This window comes from Chlorocebus sabaeus, chromosome 21, assembly GCF_047675955.1.
Source record: "Chlorocebus sabaeus isolate Y175 chromosome 21, mChlSab1.0.hap1, whole genome shotgun sequence".
Classification (NCBI taxonomy): domain Eukaryota; kingdom Metazoa; phylum Chordata; class Mammalia; order Primates; family Cercopithecidae; genus Chlorocebus; species Chlorocebus sabaeus.
The window spans coordinates 77,189,528-77,204,123 of NC_132924.1; the positions used below are offsets into that span (position 1 = coordinate 77,189,528).

Consider the following 14,596-nt stretch of genomic DNA (forward strand, 5'->3'; position numbering starts at 1 on the left):
AGTTTCTGTTTACCGGCTGATGGGTCATTTCCAGATTTTTGCTATTACGGTTAAAAAACACTATAAACATTCAAGTGCATTTTTTGTTTTGTTTTGTTATGAAATTTATGAGCATAGAATTGTCTATGATCTTCCCTTTTATCCTTTTAATGTCTGTGGGGTCAGTGGTTATGCCCTTTCTATCATTCCTAATATCGGTAATTTGTGTCTTTTTTCTTGGTTAGCCTGACTAGAGATTTATCAATTTTATTGATCTTTTTGAATAACTAGCTTTTGGTTTTATTGATTTTCTCTGTTTTTGTTTTAATTTCATTAATTTCTACTTGAATATTATTTCCTTCCTCCTACTTTTTTAAAATTTAATTTGCTCTTCTTTCTTTGGTTTCTTAAGGGAGAAACTTGAGTTTAGCCTTTTCTCTTTTCTTAATATTTGCATTTAATATTATAAATTTCCCACTAAGCATTGGTTTAGCAGCTTCTCACAAAGTTTAATATGTTCCATTCTCATTTTCATTTAGTTCAAAGTACTTTTAAATTTTTCTTGAGGCAATCTCTTTGGCCAATGGGCTATTTAGAAGCATACTGTCTAATTTCCAAATATTTGGTAGTTACCAAATCTACCAAACATTTTTTAGCTAAATTCTTACCAGCCTATATCACACCCAGTGCTGCCCCAGGTAAGTAAATGCTCATATCCTATCTTTCTTTGATTTTCAGTCATCCATCTTGCCTTAGATTTCTAGCTATTTGGTTTTTATTGTATTAATTATTAGATAGGCCTGTCAGTCTCACTTTGTTCAACCTCCTGAATCTCATTGACCACAATGGACATGAAGAAAGAGAATCAGTGCAAATCAATCCAAAATCTGGAGCCATAACTTGAAGCACATACTCTGCTGAGTGTGATCTATGATTCATCATGATTATGGCAAAATCTCACAAAATATAGATATTTTCAGGAAAAAAATGTTAAGAACTAATAACCAAATATTCTCTACTTACCTCTACCTAGAGGGAACCTTTATACTTAATGGATAAACTCAGCATATTTTTTATACTTCAGAAATGATAAAGTCAATGCTTGGTAATAAGAATCACTTTAAAACAATAAGCTTTTGGAATTTAATTAGCACATTTAATCTGTAAGTGAAGTATTATGAAGTAATTTTGTCTGGGCTGGCCATGTATATATTGATATAACTAAATCTGTGACCCACCCACTTCTCTCCTGCCATTTTCCTTTATCTTAATATTGCAAGGGCCATTTGAAATTTCATTTATTATTTATTTATTTGGGTGACAGAGTCTCACTCTGTCACCCAAGTTGGAGTGCAGTGGTGCAATCTTAGCTCACTGCAACCTCCACGGTTCAAGTGATTCTCCTGCCTCAGACTCCCAAGTAGCTAGGATTACAGGTGCATGCCACCACACCCAGCTCATTTTTTTGTATTTTTAGTAGAGATGGGGTTTTGCCAGGTTCACCAGGCTGGTCTCAAACTCCTGACCTCAGGTGATTTGCCCCCCCTCGGCCTCCCAAAGTGCTGGGATTACAGGTGTGAGCCACTGTGCCCGGCTCTCATTTGAAATTTTAGTAATACAAGTTAGTAACTCGGTTTTTGAAATTTTAGTATTTTAAAAAAACTTCAATTGTATCATTAATCCTACTTCTTCATAGAAAAGACTAACAAAGAGTCCTTACAGTTTAGAAGTGACTCCCCAGGGACGGAGGTACACTTTCTAGAGGAGCTGAGTGCACTTGTGCAGAAGCTCAGCTTTTTCCAGTGAATAGGTGGAGTTTTGTAACCCAGAGGAGCCAGACACACACACACACACACACACACACACACACACAGATCTCCCTTATATAGTTCCATTTAGGTACTGACAACCCTCAAGTTTATATCTTAAACTCGACTTATCTAACTGCCTCCTTGAGTATCTCCATTTAGACACCGTGTTAGCGCATTCATGGTGCTATAACAAAATACCTGAGACTGGATAATTTATAAATAATAAAAAATTATTTCTCACAGTTCTGGAGGCTTGGAAGTCCAAGATCAGGGCACCAGCAGATCTAATGCCTGGTGAGGGCTGTTCTCTGCTTCCAAGATGACACCTTGCTGTGTCCACTGCAGGGGAGGAACACTATTTCCTCACATGGCAGAAGGTCAGAAGGGCAAAGCAGCAAAAGGGATGAATGTTGTGTCCTTACATGGCACAGGAAATGGAAGGGCAAAAAGGAGTGAAGAGCTCCCTCACACTTCTTTTACAAGGTCACTAATCCACTCATGAGGGCAGAGCCTTCATGACCTAATCACCCCCGAAAGGCCCCACCTTCATGTAATACTATTATATTGGTGATTAAGTTTCAACATATGAATTTCTGAAGGACACAAACATTCAAAACATAGCAGATACCTAATAGATATCTCCAACTTGCTCTGTCCATACCCAAAGCCCTGATTCTATCCCTCTTACCCCAGTCTTCATCTCACCTAGGGTCAACCCCACCCTTCCAGATGATCAGGTTAAAAACCCCAAAGTCATCCTTGACTTTCTTCTTTCACAACTGATATTCAATTAATTAGCAGGTCCTATATAAGTTTCTTTCAAATTATATCCAGAATCTGACAACTTCTCACCACCTGCACTGCTAATACCCTTATCTGTGCCATTATTTCTCACCTGCATTATTTTAATAGCCTTCTAGCTGATCTTCCTGCTTTCTCCTTTGACTCCCTATAGCCTATTCTCAATATAGCATTCAGTAATCCTCTTCAAAATCTAAGCCAGATGATTTGACCCCCTCTGCTTAAATATCTCCAGTGCTTCTCAACTCACACAGAATAAGAACCAAAGTCTTTCAATGACCTGCCCCACACGACCTGGCCCCCCATCACTTCTGATCCCATCTGCTACCACAATTACCCTTGTTTCCTGTGTTCTGATCACACTGGCCTTCTTGCAGTCAGAATTCCTGTGTTTTGGAAGCAGATAGGCAAGATACTTGGGGGAAGGATAGGCATGGACAACCAGCGGTCTCTGCCGTACCGATTCGAATTTTGAGATCTGCATCCCATAGTATTATTTTCAGCCTTCTATGTTCTGTGTGGTGATTTAAAGCATGTCTCCAAGTTCTTGAACATCAGGTGGGTCTAATTCTCTTCCTTTTAAGTATAGGCAGGCCTTTATCACCGCCTCAACAAACAGAATGGTGCAAAAGTGATGCTGTGTGACTTCTGAGGCTAGGTTAGAAAAGCCCATGCAGCATCTGCTGTTTCTCTTGGGATGCTGGCCTCAGAACCTAGTCACCATGACACGAGGAAGTGGAGAGAGCACATAGAAAGCCCATGTGATCTAACATTCCCCATAGAACTAAGACTCTAAAAGGATTTGATTTTTCCTTCCTGAGCTAGATACTAAATAAGATTTAGCCATGTCTCCTACTGCCACTTCACATGCTGAAGAGAATCAGGGTTATATGAATAGTGGAGAACTGTTATTTGAAAAAAAAAAAATTACAACTTGTAGTTCTTGAAGAACAATGGTGATGACCACTTTCTATATATTTTCCTAAACTCACTTCAACATGGTTTCTCCCTCACCAAGTGATGGATACTATTTTAAGGACTAAGACCTCTAAATCACCAAATAACCATCTCTATCCTCATGATGCCTACATTTATACTTGCAGCAACTCTTATCTCCAATCTAGATCCAACTACCTGTTTCATATTTCCACTTGGATTTCTCACAAGCACTTTAATGGCAACTGAACTCATAATCTTCTCCACCCCTACAGACCTAGGCCTCCCCCAAGATTTTCTATTTCAGAGAATGACTCTACCAATGCTGATAGTACCTATAATCCAGGCCAGAAATCTCTCATTCTGTATAAGTCATGTATCCCATTCACCTAACAAAATGCCTGGCACATAACTAGTATTTAGAATCTGTTGAATTAAACACTTTTAGGGAAACTGCCATTAAATCGAACCCTCAACTCCTTGAAAGAAAAATGAAATGGATTGTTTTATCTAACACCCAAGCAAATCTCCAATGCCTCTAAAACCCAGGCTCTTTCCATCATGCCAAAGCTACGACTATTTACTTGAACAGTTGAATGCTTTCTAAAATTCCCATCATTACTGTGCATCAACATGCAGTTATGAATGAATTGATTATAATTTCCTCTGCTCTACCAAATTTCTACTTCTCATACTGTGTCTCATGAATGTGTGCCACTGCTGGAAAATGAACATTAACTGTGTATTCAGGGCATTTAATGACAAACTTGAGTGAAATGTTATCTTTATAGGAAAGATTTTGTTGAGCTCTACTAAGCATTTCTGAAAGCAAAGTGTGTCAGCAGAGTGAAATTATATGCAAAATTATCTAAACTATTCACATGATAGGCAGTCATACTTTGTAGTAGATGAAGCTTTCTAAATGTAGGAGATGAAGCTGAATAATATCAACCTCTGGTCAAATTAACTCCAAGCCTCTGCCTATGGCTGAAGGCATAAAATGCAAACAATTATGGTACACAATAGTGTGAGACTTCAGGCAGCAATGGAGGACACTATTACAGCTCTGATTATACATGAGACAGTTACTGAATTTCATCTGCTATATTTGATACTTATTGAGTACTTAATGTGATAGGAGATGCGTTATTCCTGGACTTAGCCCCTGACTTTTCTTTGGAATGTACAAGCACAGTGATGCATACTTGGGAGAGACTGAGTAGGCTTTTTACAGTCTGAGTTTTTCATGCTCCAGACCATCTTAATTACATTAATCAGTTGTTGGTGAAGTACATCCATTGGAGGTATACCACTAATTGTTCAACTAGTACACCTTGAGGGCAAAAAATGTTAAGTCCTCAGTCACCTGCTCTCTTACTTGATTATTCTCAGCTATACCTTTGACCTATCCCACAGGATATTGAAAAGTAAGTAATGAAATCTGTGTACAGATTAGAACCCAGTAGATAACACTTCAGTTCTAAAAATTAAAATTCAAGGTATTGTGTCCATTTGAGTAACTCCAAAATTTACACAAGAAATATTTTTCTAATGAGGTAAGATTACAGTAAAAAGGGGATGTGCCTCTTTCTAGTAAGAATGTCACATTCCCTCGTTTACCTCCTTTCTAGGCCACAAATACACATTTCAGGATAATAATAGCTTTATTGAACAATTACTCTGTGCCAGGTACCTTACTTAGATCAGGGTTTCTCAACCTCTGCACAAGTGACATTTGAGGGTCAGATTATTCTGTTATGGGATGTGGTCCCCCTTTATCCACAGGAGCAGTAAGTTCCAAGACCTCCAGTGGATGGCTAAAACCTCTAACAGTACTGAACCTGATTACCATAATTTGAACACATTTTGCTTCACACCTGCCTTTTCCATCTTGACTAAGCACTTATCATGCACTGTGGCCACAACTCCTGCAGTTTGAGATACGACAGAAAAACTAGCATGATTTTGTTTTCTTCTTTACAATTTCACAGATCGGAGATTCATTCTTACCACATTCTTAGCAACTTCAGCATATGATGTTTTTCTTTTCTTATTGAGAACTTACACCTTTTCACTTAAAGGAAGCACTTTACAGCTTCTCTTTGACATATCCAAATTGTCAGCATTACTACTCTTGCACTTTGGGGCCATTATTAAGTAAAATAAGAGTTACTTGAATGCAAGCACTGAGGTGCTGCAAGAGTCAATCTGATAACCTAGACAACTACTAAGCAACTCACTGGCGGGTGGTATAGACAGCATGGACAGCCTGGGCAAAGGGATGATTCACATCCTAGGCAGGACAGCATGAGAGTTCGTCACACTACTCAGAAAAGCATGCAGTTTAAAACTTATGAGCTGTTTATTTCTGGTATTTTCCATTTAATATTTTCAGACCATAGTCTGAGGATGACAGAGGGTAACTAAACTCAAGGAAAGCAAAACCATGGATAAGCAGGGCATACTGTATTTAGCAGCATCCCTAGCCTTTACCCTTCCCCACCCTACACGTAATTGTGACAACCAAAAATGTCTCCAGAAATTACTAAATGTTTGCTGTGGGCAAAATTTCCCTAGTTGAAAACTACTGCCTTAGATATATTAATTTATTTAATCCTGTAAAAATGCTATGAGGTAAATTCTACTTTCCATTGTACAGGTGAGAACAGTCACATAGATAGGTTAAATAACTTGCCGAAGGCCAGCCAGCCAGTAGCAATACAGCTGGTATTTGATCCAAGGATTCCAGAGCCTGGAGTCTCAACTGCTATCTTGGTATCAAGACTTTGACCACTTTATGACTAATGAAATGAGGCTTGGTAGATCAGAATCCCTTCCAGAGTTGTTGAAAGGAATTGCTGCATTAATGAAAGCTTGAAATGGGCTTGAAAATGACTTGACAGAAGATCAAGACCATCCTGGCTAACACAGTGAAACCCCGTCTCTACTAAAAATACAAAAAACTAGCCGGGCGAGGTGGCGGGAGCCTGTAGTCCCAGCTACTCGGGAGGCTGAGGCAGGAGAATGGCGTGAACCTGGGAGGCGGAGCTTGCAGTGAGCTGAGATTGTGCCACTGCACTCCAGCCTGGGCGACAGAGCGAGACCCCGTCTCAAAAAAAAAAAAAAAAAAAAAAAGGCCGGTATCGGTGGCTCATGCCTGTAATCCCAGCACTTTGGGAGACTGAGGCGGGCGGATCATGCGGTCAGGAGATTGAGACCATACTGGCGAACATGGTGAAACCCCGTCTCTACTAAAAATACAAAAAAAAAAAATTAGCCGGGCGTGGTGGCGGGCGCCTGTAGTCCCAGCTTCTAGGGAGGCTGAGGCAGGAGAATGGCGTGAACCCGGGAGACGGAGCTTGCAGTGAGCGGAGATCGCGCCACCGCACTCCAGCCTGGGTGACACCGCGAGACTCCCTCTCAAAAAAAAAAAGAAAAGAAAATGACTTGAAAGTAAGAAGGAAGAGGGAGTAACATCTCCACCTACGTATACCTGGCTCACGGTAATTGAAAGAAGGCATTTGTAAAATGGAGGCCCACCTATGTATAATCTAAAAACCTACAGCTTAGTAACTTTCTTCTGCTACCACCTAAATTACTTTTAGACCTAGGTAGAGTAGATGCTGAGTATAATTTAAGTGCCTCCTCTCAACAGAAATTTCAGGCCCACTGGCCAGCATAATTCTCATTATTGGATTCCCTCCTGTAATTGGAGATTCATATCTTCCAATTAGAGAATTCCACTTGCAGATGACCCTTGTTAAAATGCCAGCATCCATATTAAGCTCTGTTAGTATTCATTTAAATAAATTAATCAAATTAGCTAGTGAGTCATTTAGCAAGCCATTAGAAAGTAAATTACAAAACAGGAAAGTTCTGATGACCCAGTCAGGGGCAGGGAAAATCTGGTTACACATGTTATGCAGGGAAACCACATCTGGGGATGGTAACAAGCTGGGGCAGTACAGGAGAGGAAATGCGCTGGGCAGGGGAGAGGTGACCAGCTGTATGAGGATGCATGCATAGTCACTTATAGGAAACTTCACCTCCTTTCCATCCTTCTCCCCAGTTTTCTATTTGATAACTTCTCCCCTCCTCTGATATCCCAGAGTTCTTCCCTCAAAATACAGACTGGTTCCACCTATCCGTGACAGGCTGAACAGCAGACATGCATCTGCAAAACAAAATATGAGGGGCTGAAAGCTATCCTAGGCAGTGTTGCTCCTTCTTCAATCAGCTACCCAAACTGTTTTCTACACCTTGATGACATGGATTTCTGCATGCAGGAAACTAAGCCAGAATCCACATTACACATGGCTTTTCCCTGATCCTGGCATCTCCAAACATCTTGTGAAACACAAACTTCATTTTCTGTGGGACAAGAGACTTAGAGTGAGGATGCTCTAACACTTGCTGTGGATGTCAATCTTTGGGCAAGAAAGTCTGTCTTATTTATGTAGGGAGGCAAAAGGAATTCCATTCCTTTTCTCCCTAACTCATTCTCTCTAAATAGTAGATAACTACTTGCTTTCTTTGAACCAGATAGTTACACTAAAAGTGCCTATTGTGAGAATTTTTCTTCAAAAAACTGAAATAAAATGCCACTGAAATTTACACTAGGCTTTATAATTAAGAACTTTAAGTCTGCTTAAAATAATTTTCAAGTATTCAAATGGTAAAAGAAAACTTCAAAAATATGGACAAGAAAATCAAAACCAAAGTTCACAAGTGATATAACAGGAAAAAAATGTATTGTGGAACTCTTAAAGGTCAGTGATTTTAGAAAAGAGAAAGAAAGAAAATAAAATCATGATACTGATTTAAAAAAAAAAAAAAAAAAAAAAACTGGGTTGGGTAGCTAATTTTAAGAAAGTGACCAGATAAACCTTATACAAGCATACCACAGTTATCAAGTAGGCTGAAAGAGGGAAAGTGGTCTGTTTCTGATCAAAGTACCTTGCCTTTTGAAAAAAGTGAAAAGATAAGCACATACAAGCTTGGATTTTAAAAAGCTTGTATTTATTATATTTTGCAACTATGATCTTTTAAAACAGTGGCCTTAGGAAAATCTGCTTTGGCAAGCGACTGCAGAGGCTCCTGTGGAGAGGAAGTGAAAAGAATGGGCATATAAACAAGGGCTGCTGGCACGTTCAAAGCGCAGGGGATAGTTCACAGAGCAAAATGTAGTCCTAAGTAAATGGGTTTCAGGCAATTTCAGTGTTAAGATAACATCATTAAGAGTAGAACAGATTGTGCTCAAACCCTGCTGTTTATAATTAACACGTTGCTTCCAAATACTCCAGGGTCCCTGGTAAATAGTCTTCTGCTCACATCCAACCAGACCAATCAGAATATTTTCATCAGATTCCATGCTGGGCCAGCACCTGTTTGGACAAATCCAGTAGAGCCAAAGAACTCCTCTCCTTGGCCAGCTAAGTAGTTGGATGAACACAGCTTGGCTTAGTCATTGTCACAGTGTCCATATGGCTTTGAAGCTTGTTTTCACAAGAAATCATACAAGTATTTTATTATGTCAAAGTTCACCGTCCTAAACACAAAAACAGATAATATGTTAGCATTCTCGCCCCTAGATTGCTCAGCTTTGTATGATTCTGGAAAGCACATACAAAATAATTCATGACTAATGCTAAAAATCCTATAGTACTATTAAATGCACCCTGATAGGACTGACCTTAATTCTTTAAAATGTTATTACGAACACAAGTTTTTAAAGTTTTTTGTCATGCACAAAGTTTGCCTTTCTAAAAAAAAAAGTAAACGAAGCTAGAGCTATTCAACATTCTGTACTTCAATTGTACTACATAAAGTTTAGACTTCATTTGAAAGCTATTTGCTTTTTGTCTAATATCCAGAATAAAGTAATTAGAGATTCAAAAGTATTTAAATCTTCTTTGCTTCTGAACGTTGTTTATCTTCCGAGACACCTGTTTTATCATTACATAATGCACAGCTCATCTGTCCTCATTTGTAGTTTTCATTCTTTTCAGTCTTTTAACGCTGGCTGACCTGTGTGTGTATTGTAACTAAATCTGTATGATCCAAGAATACGATACAACAAACAGACGATCTGAATGTATATTTTTGTACTCTGATGGCAGGCAGAATAAAATAGCAGAGAGAGAGACATATAATTATTCTCCTTTCACCAAACTCATTCTTCACTATAAATATTCAGACTTGGAGGTTTATTATTTGAATAAATGGTCAAAATAATTGGATATAATGATCTAGCAATAAGTATAAAATTAAAGCCTTAAGTATTCAATTCTGCAAAAATAATCATCCATGTGAGAACAGCCTTTTAGAGATTCACTAATTGCATGCTCTTACTTATTAAACCATCATCAATTAATGTTTTTGTCTATCATTTTGCAATATACTTTCTAAAAAAGTTTCTAAGCAAATGACTGACATATTTTTCAAAATGTGGAATGGGGAACTATAGATACTGCTTATGAAAACACATTTAAAAATAGCTAAAAAGAGATGCTATGGCTATTGTGGCACCTAATGTTGGACTGAAGAATACCTTACTTCATTGTAATAGTGTCTCTCTGAAGAATACTAAGCCTTTCCAAATGGTATAAAAATACTGCCAAACAATCCTGTAGAACTAAAAATAGTTAAAAAAAAATCTTATGCATAAAGATGCAAAAAGTATGGTTATTAAATCATAACGTTACTTTATGTTTTTCTTTCATTCAACTGTAGAAACACCCAAATTTATGGGCACCAAAGGACTTTTGACACATGATTTTGTTTGTTTGTTTCTGAGGTGGAGTCTTGCTCTGTCACCCAGGCTGGAGTGCAATAGCGTGATCTCGGCTCACTGCAACCTCCGCCTCCCTGGTTCAAGCAATTCTCCTGCCTCAGCCTCCCAAGTAGCTGGAACTACAGGCATGTGCCAACCTGCCTGGCTAATTTTTGTGTTTTTAGTAGAGATGGAGTTTCACCATGTTGGCCAGGCTGGTCTCGAACTCCTGACCTCAGGTGATCTGCCCGCCTTGGCCTCCCAAAGTGCCGGGATTATAAGCATGAGCCACCGCGCCCGGCCAACACACGATTTTTAAAAAATCATGATACTGATTGAAAAGATCTTATTTAGAGGACCATAGAAAGGAAATGAATAGACTACTTTTAACCATGGACAAAAAAGGCAAGTGGTATTTGTACATCTCTCCAGGCACATTTCTCCACAATGACTTTGAGTCTTAGGTTATAAACCAAAACTGATATAGTAAAATGGACTTAATGTTGTGTTGCTTTTTTTTTTTTTTTGCCTGGACTTGGGTGAAAATGAAATTTTTGAAGCAGGTAAGATTAAAACAACTTAAATTCCAATACTAGGAGAATCCATAAATTACAATACATTATTTGATGAAATATTATACACCCATACAAAATGATCAATATGAAGATATACCAGCAATATTAAGGGAGAAAGAGAGAAGAAAGAATTGCAAATAAGTTGTAAAGGCTGCAGGGAAATGTTTGTCTAATGGACTAGTACTAGAAGAGAGCACAAACAAATGAAAATATTGTGATGTTTGCAGGACTTCTCTATTTTTTGAGAAATCTATTTGTGTTACTACAGTATTAGCATAGTTTGTACAACAAAAGTAATAATAGAACAGATTTAACAGAATGAATGGAGTGACTTAAAAACACTAAGCAACTTAAATGTTCATAAAACTTCCACTATATTCCCTTTCTGTGCTTTGTCGGTGGTAAGTATTCATGCAAACTGAATCATATAGTAAGAGTTTTAGATTAAAAAAAAAATCAATCAGGAATTGAATATAAGATCATTCCTTTAAAAAACATTTACTTTCCAAGATGTGTCACTATCTCTACCATTCCTCCACCCCCAATATAAATACGTAACTTGCCAATTGATCTCACATATATTATTTTAAGACATGGCAAAATTTGTTAGAATAACCACAGTGGCAACATAAAAAAAATATGCCACACATACCAAAGATAACGTTGTGCTTTAAGGTACTTGAAGACAAACAATCCTCTTTAAAGAAAGGTATAACTTACAAGAGAATTGTGTAATTTGCATGGATGTTCCCTAGCTTTCCATGGCCACAGATGCATATTAGAGTAATGTAAGTACAATTTTAAACTTTGGATAACTTTCAACATACTATGGGAGATTCTTCCACAGAACATAAATGAATTATTTGCTAAAGTAATCAGCTGGAAAGAAATACAGTAAACACAAATAGTGTGGTGGCAATTTTCCTAGGAGTAATTCCTAAATCAGAATTTAGAATACGTTAATACAAGTTAATTATATGGCATATATTTAAGGATTTAATTTTGCCTTTATCCCTCTATTTCATTTTGTTGATTCATTAAAATATTTTCTTTTAGAATACTATTTTGTTTCCTTTTACTTTTGTGGGCAGTTTGAGTTTGAGTTTTTTTTAAAATTTTTTTTCTGACAACTTGCAACCATAAAACTTTAAGTTGTAACCTCAATTTATCTTATAGTGCCTTCCCACTGACTGTGGAAGAAAAACAATTGAAAATGTGTAACTACCATTCACATTAAGAACAATCCAAGAACAATATTTAGTAAGCTTCTCAGTCATCTGTTATCTGCCTTCTCTCATACTCTAGCTCCAAATTCTATGCTCCCTTTCTAGAATCAGTTTCCTACAGCTTCTCTGTCTAAACCTTTCCGCTGTAGTCTCTATATCCTCTCTCTCTTCAAGGAATGGTTAATTTTCCCCTTCCAGGCTTAACTGAAACTGGGCTCCCCGCAAAGGACATAGTCTTTTCTTCAGCTCCTTCCAATGAATGTTTAACTCTCTACTGTACCCCCAGACAGTTCTCTCAGGTGGGGCTGGTGTCCTGTGCAAAAAGCTCTGCTACTCTGAGATTAAGACCATTCTGCTCACCATCCCCATCCTCTTTGTCGCTATCCCTTAGCCACTGAGTAATTTAGCATACAGTTCAGTCTTCCTTTCCAACCCAAGTCCTGCGTCAGCTTAGTGACTTCACTATATATTTCTTACCTCCAATAACCTTTTCTACTCTCATAATCACACTCAGAAATGCTCTACTTCTAAAGAAATAAATTCAGACATTCTACCTTATGATCCCCAATTTCTTCCTTTTTTGCTATCTGGAACATGTTGGGACAATCAGTTCACAAATGCCTTCATTTTTTCCTGAGCTACAAACATTAACTGAGTATCTATGTGCTAGGCACTGAACTACTAGCCCCCGACTGGCTTTACTTCCTTCCTGGCCTTCCTAGCTTAGACTCCATGATTCATCAGATCATGTGGTTACTTGCTGGAATCCACTGAACTTACCTGGCAAAACCCCAATACGATGTGACTTCAATTATAATTATTAGCTGTCCCAGTCTCTAGCATATAGATTGGTGTTGGAGAACACCACAAGTCTCACAGATTGGTGCCACTGTAAATTCAAGGTCAAGAACCTCAACACTCCCAACAAACTGCTTTCCTTTCAACAGTTTCTTCCATTCCCCATGGCAGCTATTTCAAATGCTTCAGATTTCTCTCAACTGCTACTACTTCTGCCCTTAGTCTCAATTTTGTCTCCTCCTTCTCAGAGAATATAGAAGTCATCAGATCAGAACTCCCTCAACTTTTTGCACCAAACCTCCAAATTCAGCTCCATCAGAATCTATCTTTTTCTCTTGTTATAATGCAAGATCCACTCTCTCATCCACGGCTCTTGCAACTTAAATTCTAAATCCCATGCTTATATAACATTTCAGTAATTGCGTGCTTTAAATTAATCTTTCTTGCTTTTGTATCATTAACTCTCCTTCTCTATCTGTTCTTCCCTGTCAGCATTTAAATATGCTCAAATCTTTAAAAAATAAATAATAACCCTCTCTCAACCATACAACCCCTTTAGCAGTTATAATCCTCTCTCTCGGCCAGACACAGTGGCTGATGCCTGTAAACCTAGCACTTTGGGAGGCTGAAGCCAGTGGATCACCTGAGGTCAGGGGTGTGAGACAAGCCTGGCCAACATGGCAAAACCCCATCTCTACTAAAAATACAAAAATTTTCCGGGCGTTGTGGCACGCAACTGTAATTCCAGCTACTCAGGAGGCTGAGGCAGGAGAATCACTTGAACCTTGGAGGCAGAGGTTGCAGTGAGTGGAGATCATGCCACTGCACTCCAGCCTGGGTGACAGAGTGAGATTCTGTCTCAAAAAAAAAAAAAAAAAAGGAAAAAAAAATCCTCTCTCTCCTTTATAGCAAATAAATAAATAAATAAATAAATCGTAGAATATAGGTTAATAAAAATAGGATATAGCTATGTTATATTTGTTGCTGTATCTCCCCAAAGCCTACCACAGTGTTTTGTTTATAATGGGCAACACAACAAATGTTAAATGAATGAAAAACATTCTCTTTGCTACATCTACTTTCTCATAAGTACTACAATATGACTTCTACTTCATCATACTACTGAAAGTGTTCTGGATAAAGCTATAAATGACTGCTTTATCAGTAAATCAGAGAATTCTGCTTGATTTCTTGGTGACAATTGACTTTTGACAATTACTCCCTTCCCTTATAGTTTCCTAGTTTTCCTTTATATACAACTTTATATGAACTGTTATATGCACTTAAGCTCACATCATGAGTTACTTTCTCATGTTACTATCCTTCAAAATGTGATGTTCAGTAACTGTATAAAAATACATAATGCTATTGATTGACTGCCATTTTAGACATTTAGGTTATATCCTGTGATTCTTATTATCTCATTTGTTCTCTGCCACAGGTGTTTGGAATGAGGCCAACCTTCCTTTTTTTTGGTAACTATCCTTGGGACTTCCTCTCCCATCAAGCCTTGATTTGGAATGAGACTGTCTCTGAGCTTCCTTCTTGCTGTCCCCCAAAACAAATTCATATGGTTCCCCTTCATCTGAATTTTTACTGCTAATCACTGTAGGAAAACATGCAATATTTATTTAGTACATACTAAGTTTTAAGCACTGTGCTAGGTTTGAGGATAAGGGAGTGACAGACATAAACACA

General features: G+C 38.0%; 1 protein-coding gene across 1 annotated transcript in view; it reads right to left on the bottom strand.

The window, feature by feature from the left end:
• Positions 1 to 8,524: 8,524 nt before the first annotated feature.
• The window catches only part of ORC5 (origin recognition complex subunit 5), a 66,110-nt gene continuing 60,038 nt past the window's right edge, over positions 8,525 to 14,596 (bottom strand). Inside the window, exon 14 of the mRNA XM_007982480.3 lies at positions 8,525 to 9,075. Within this exon, the coding sequence (XP_007980671.3) occupies positions 9,030 to 9,075 (46 nt within the window). The 3' untranslated portion in view covers positions 8,525 to 9,029. The remainder of the gene's footprint in view (positions 9,076 to 14,596) is intronic.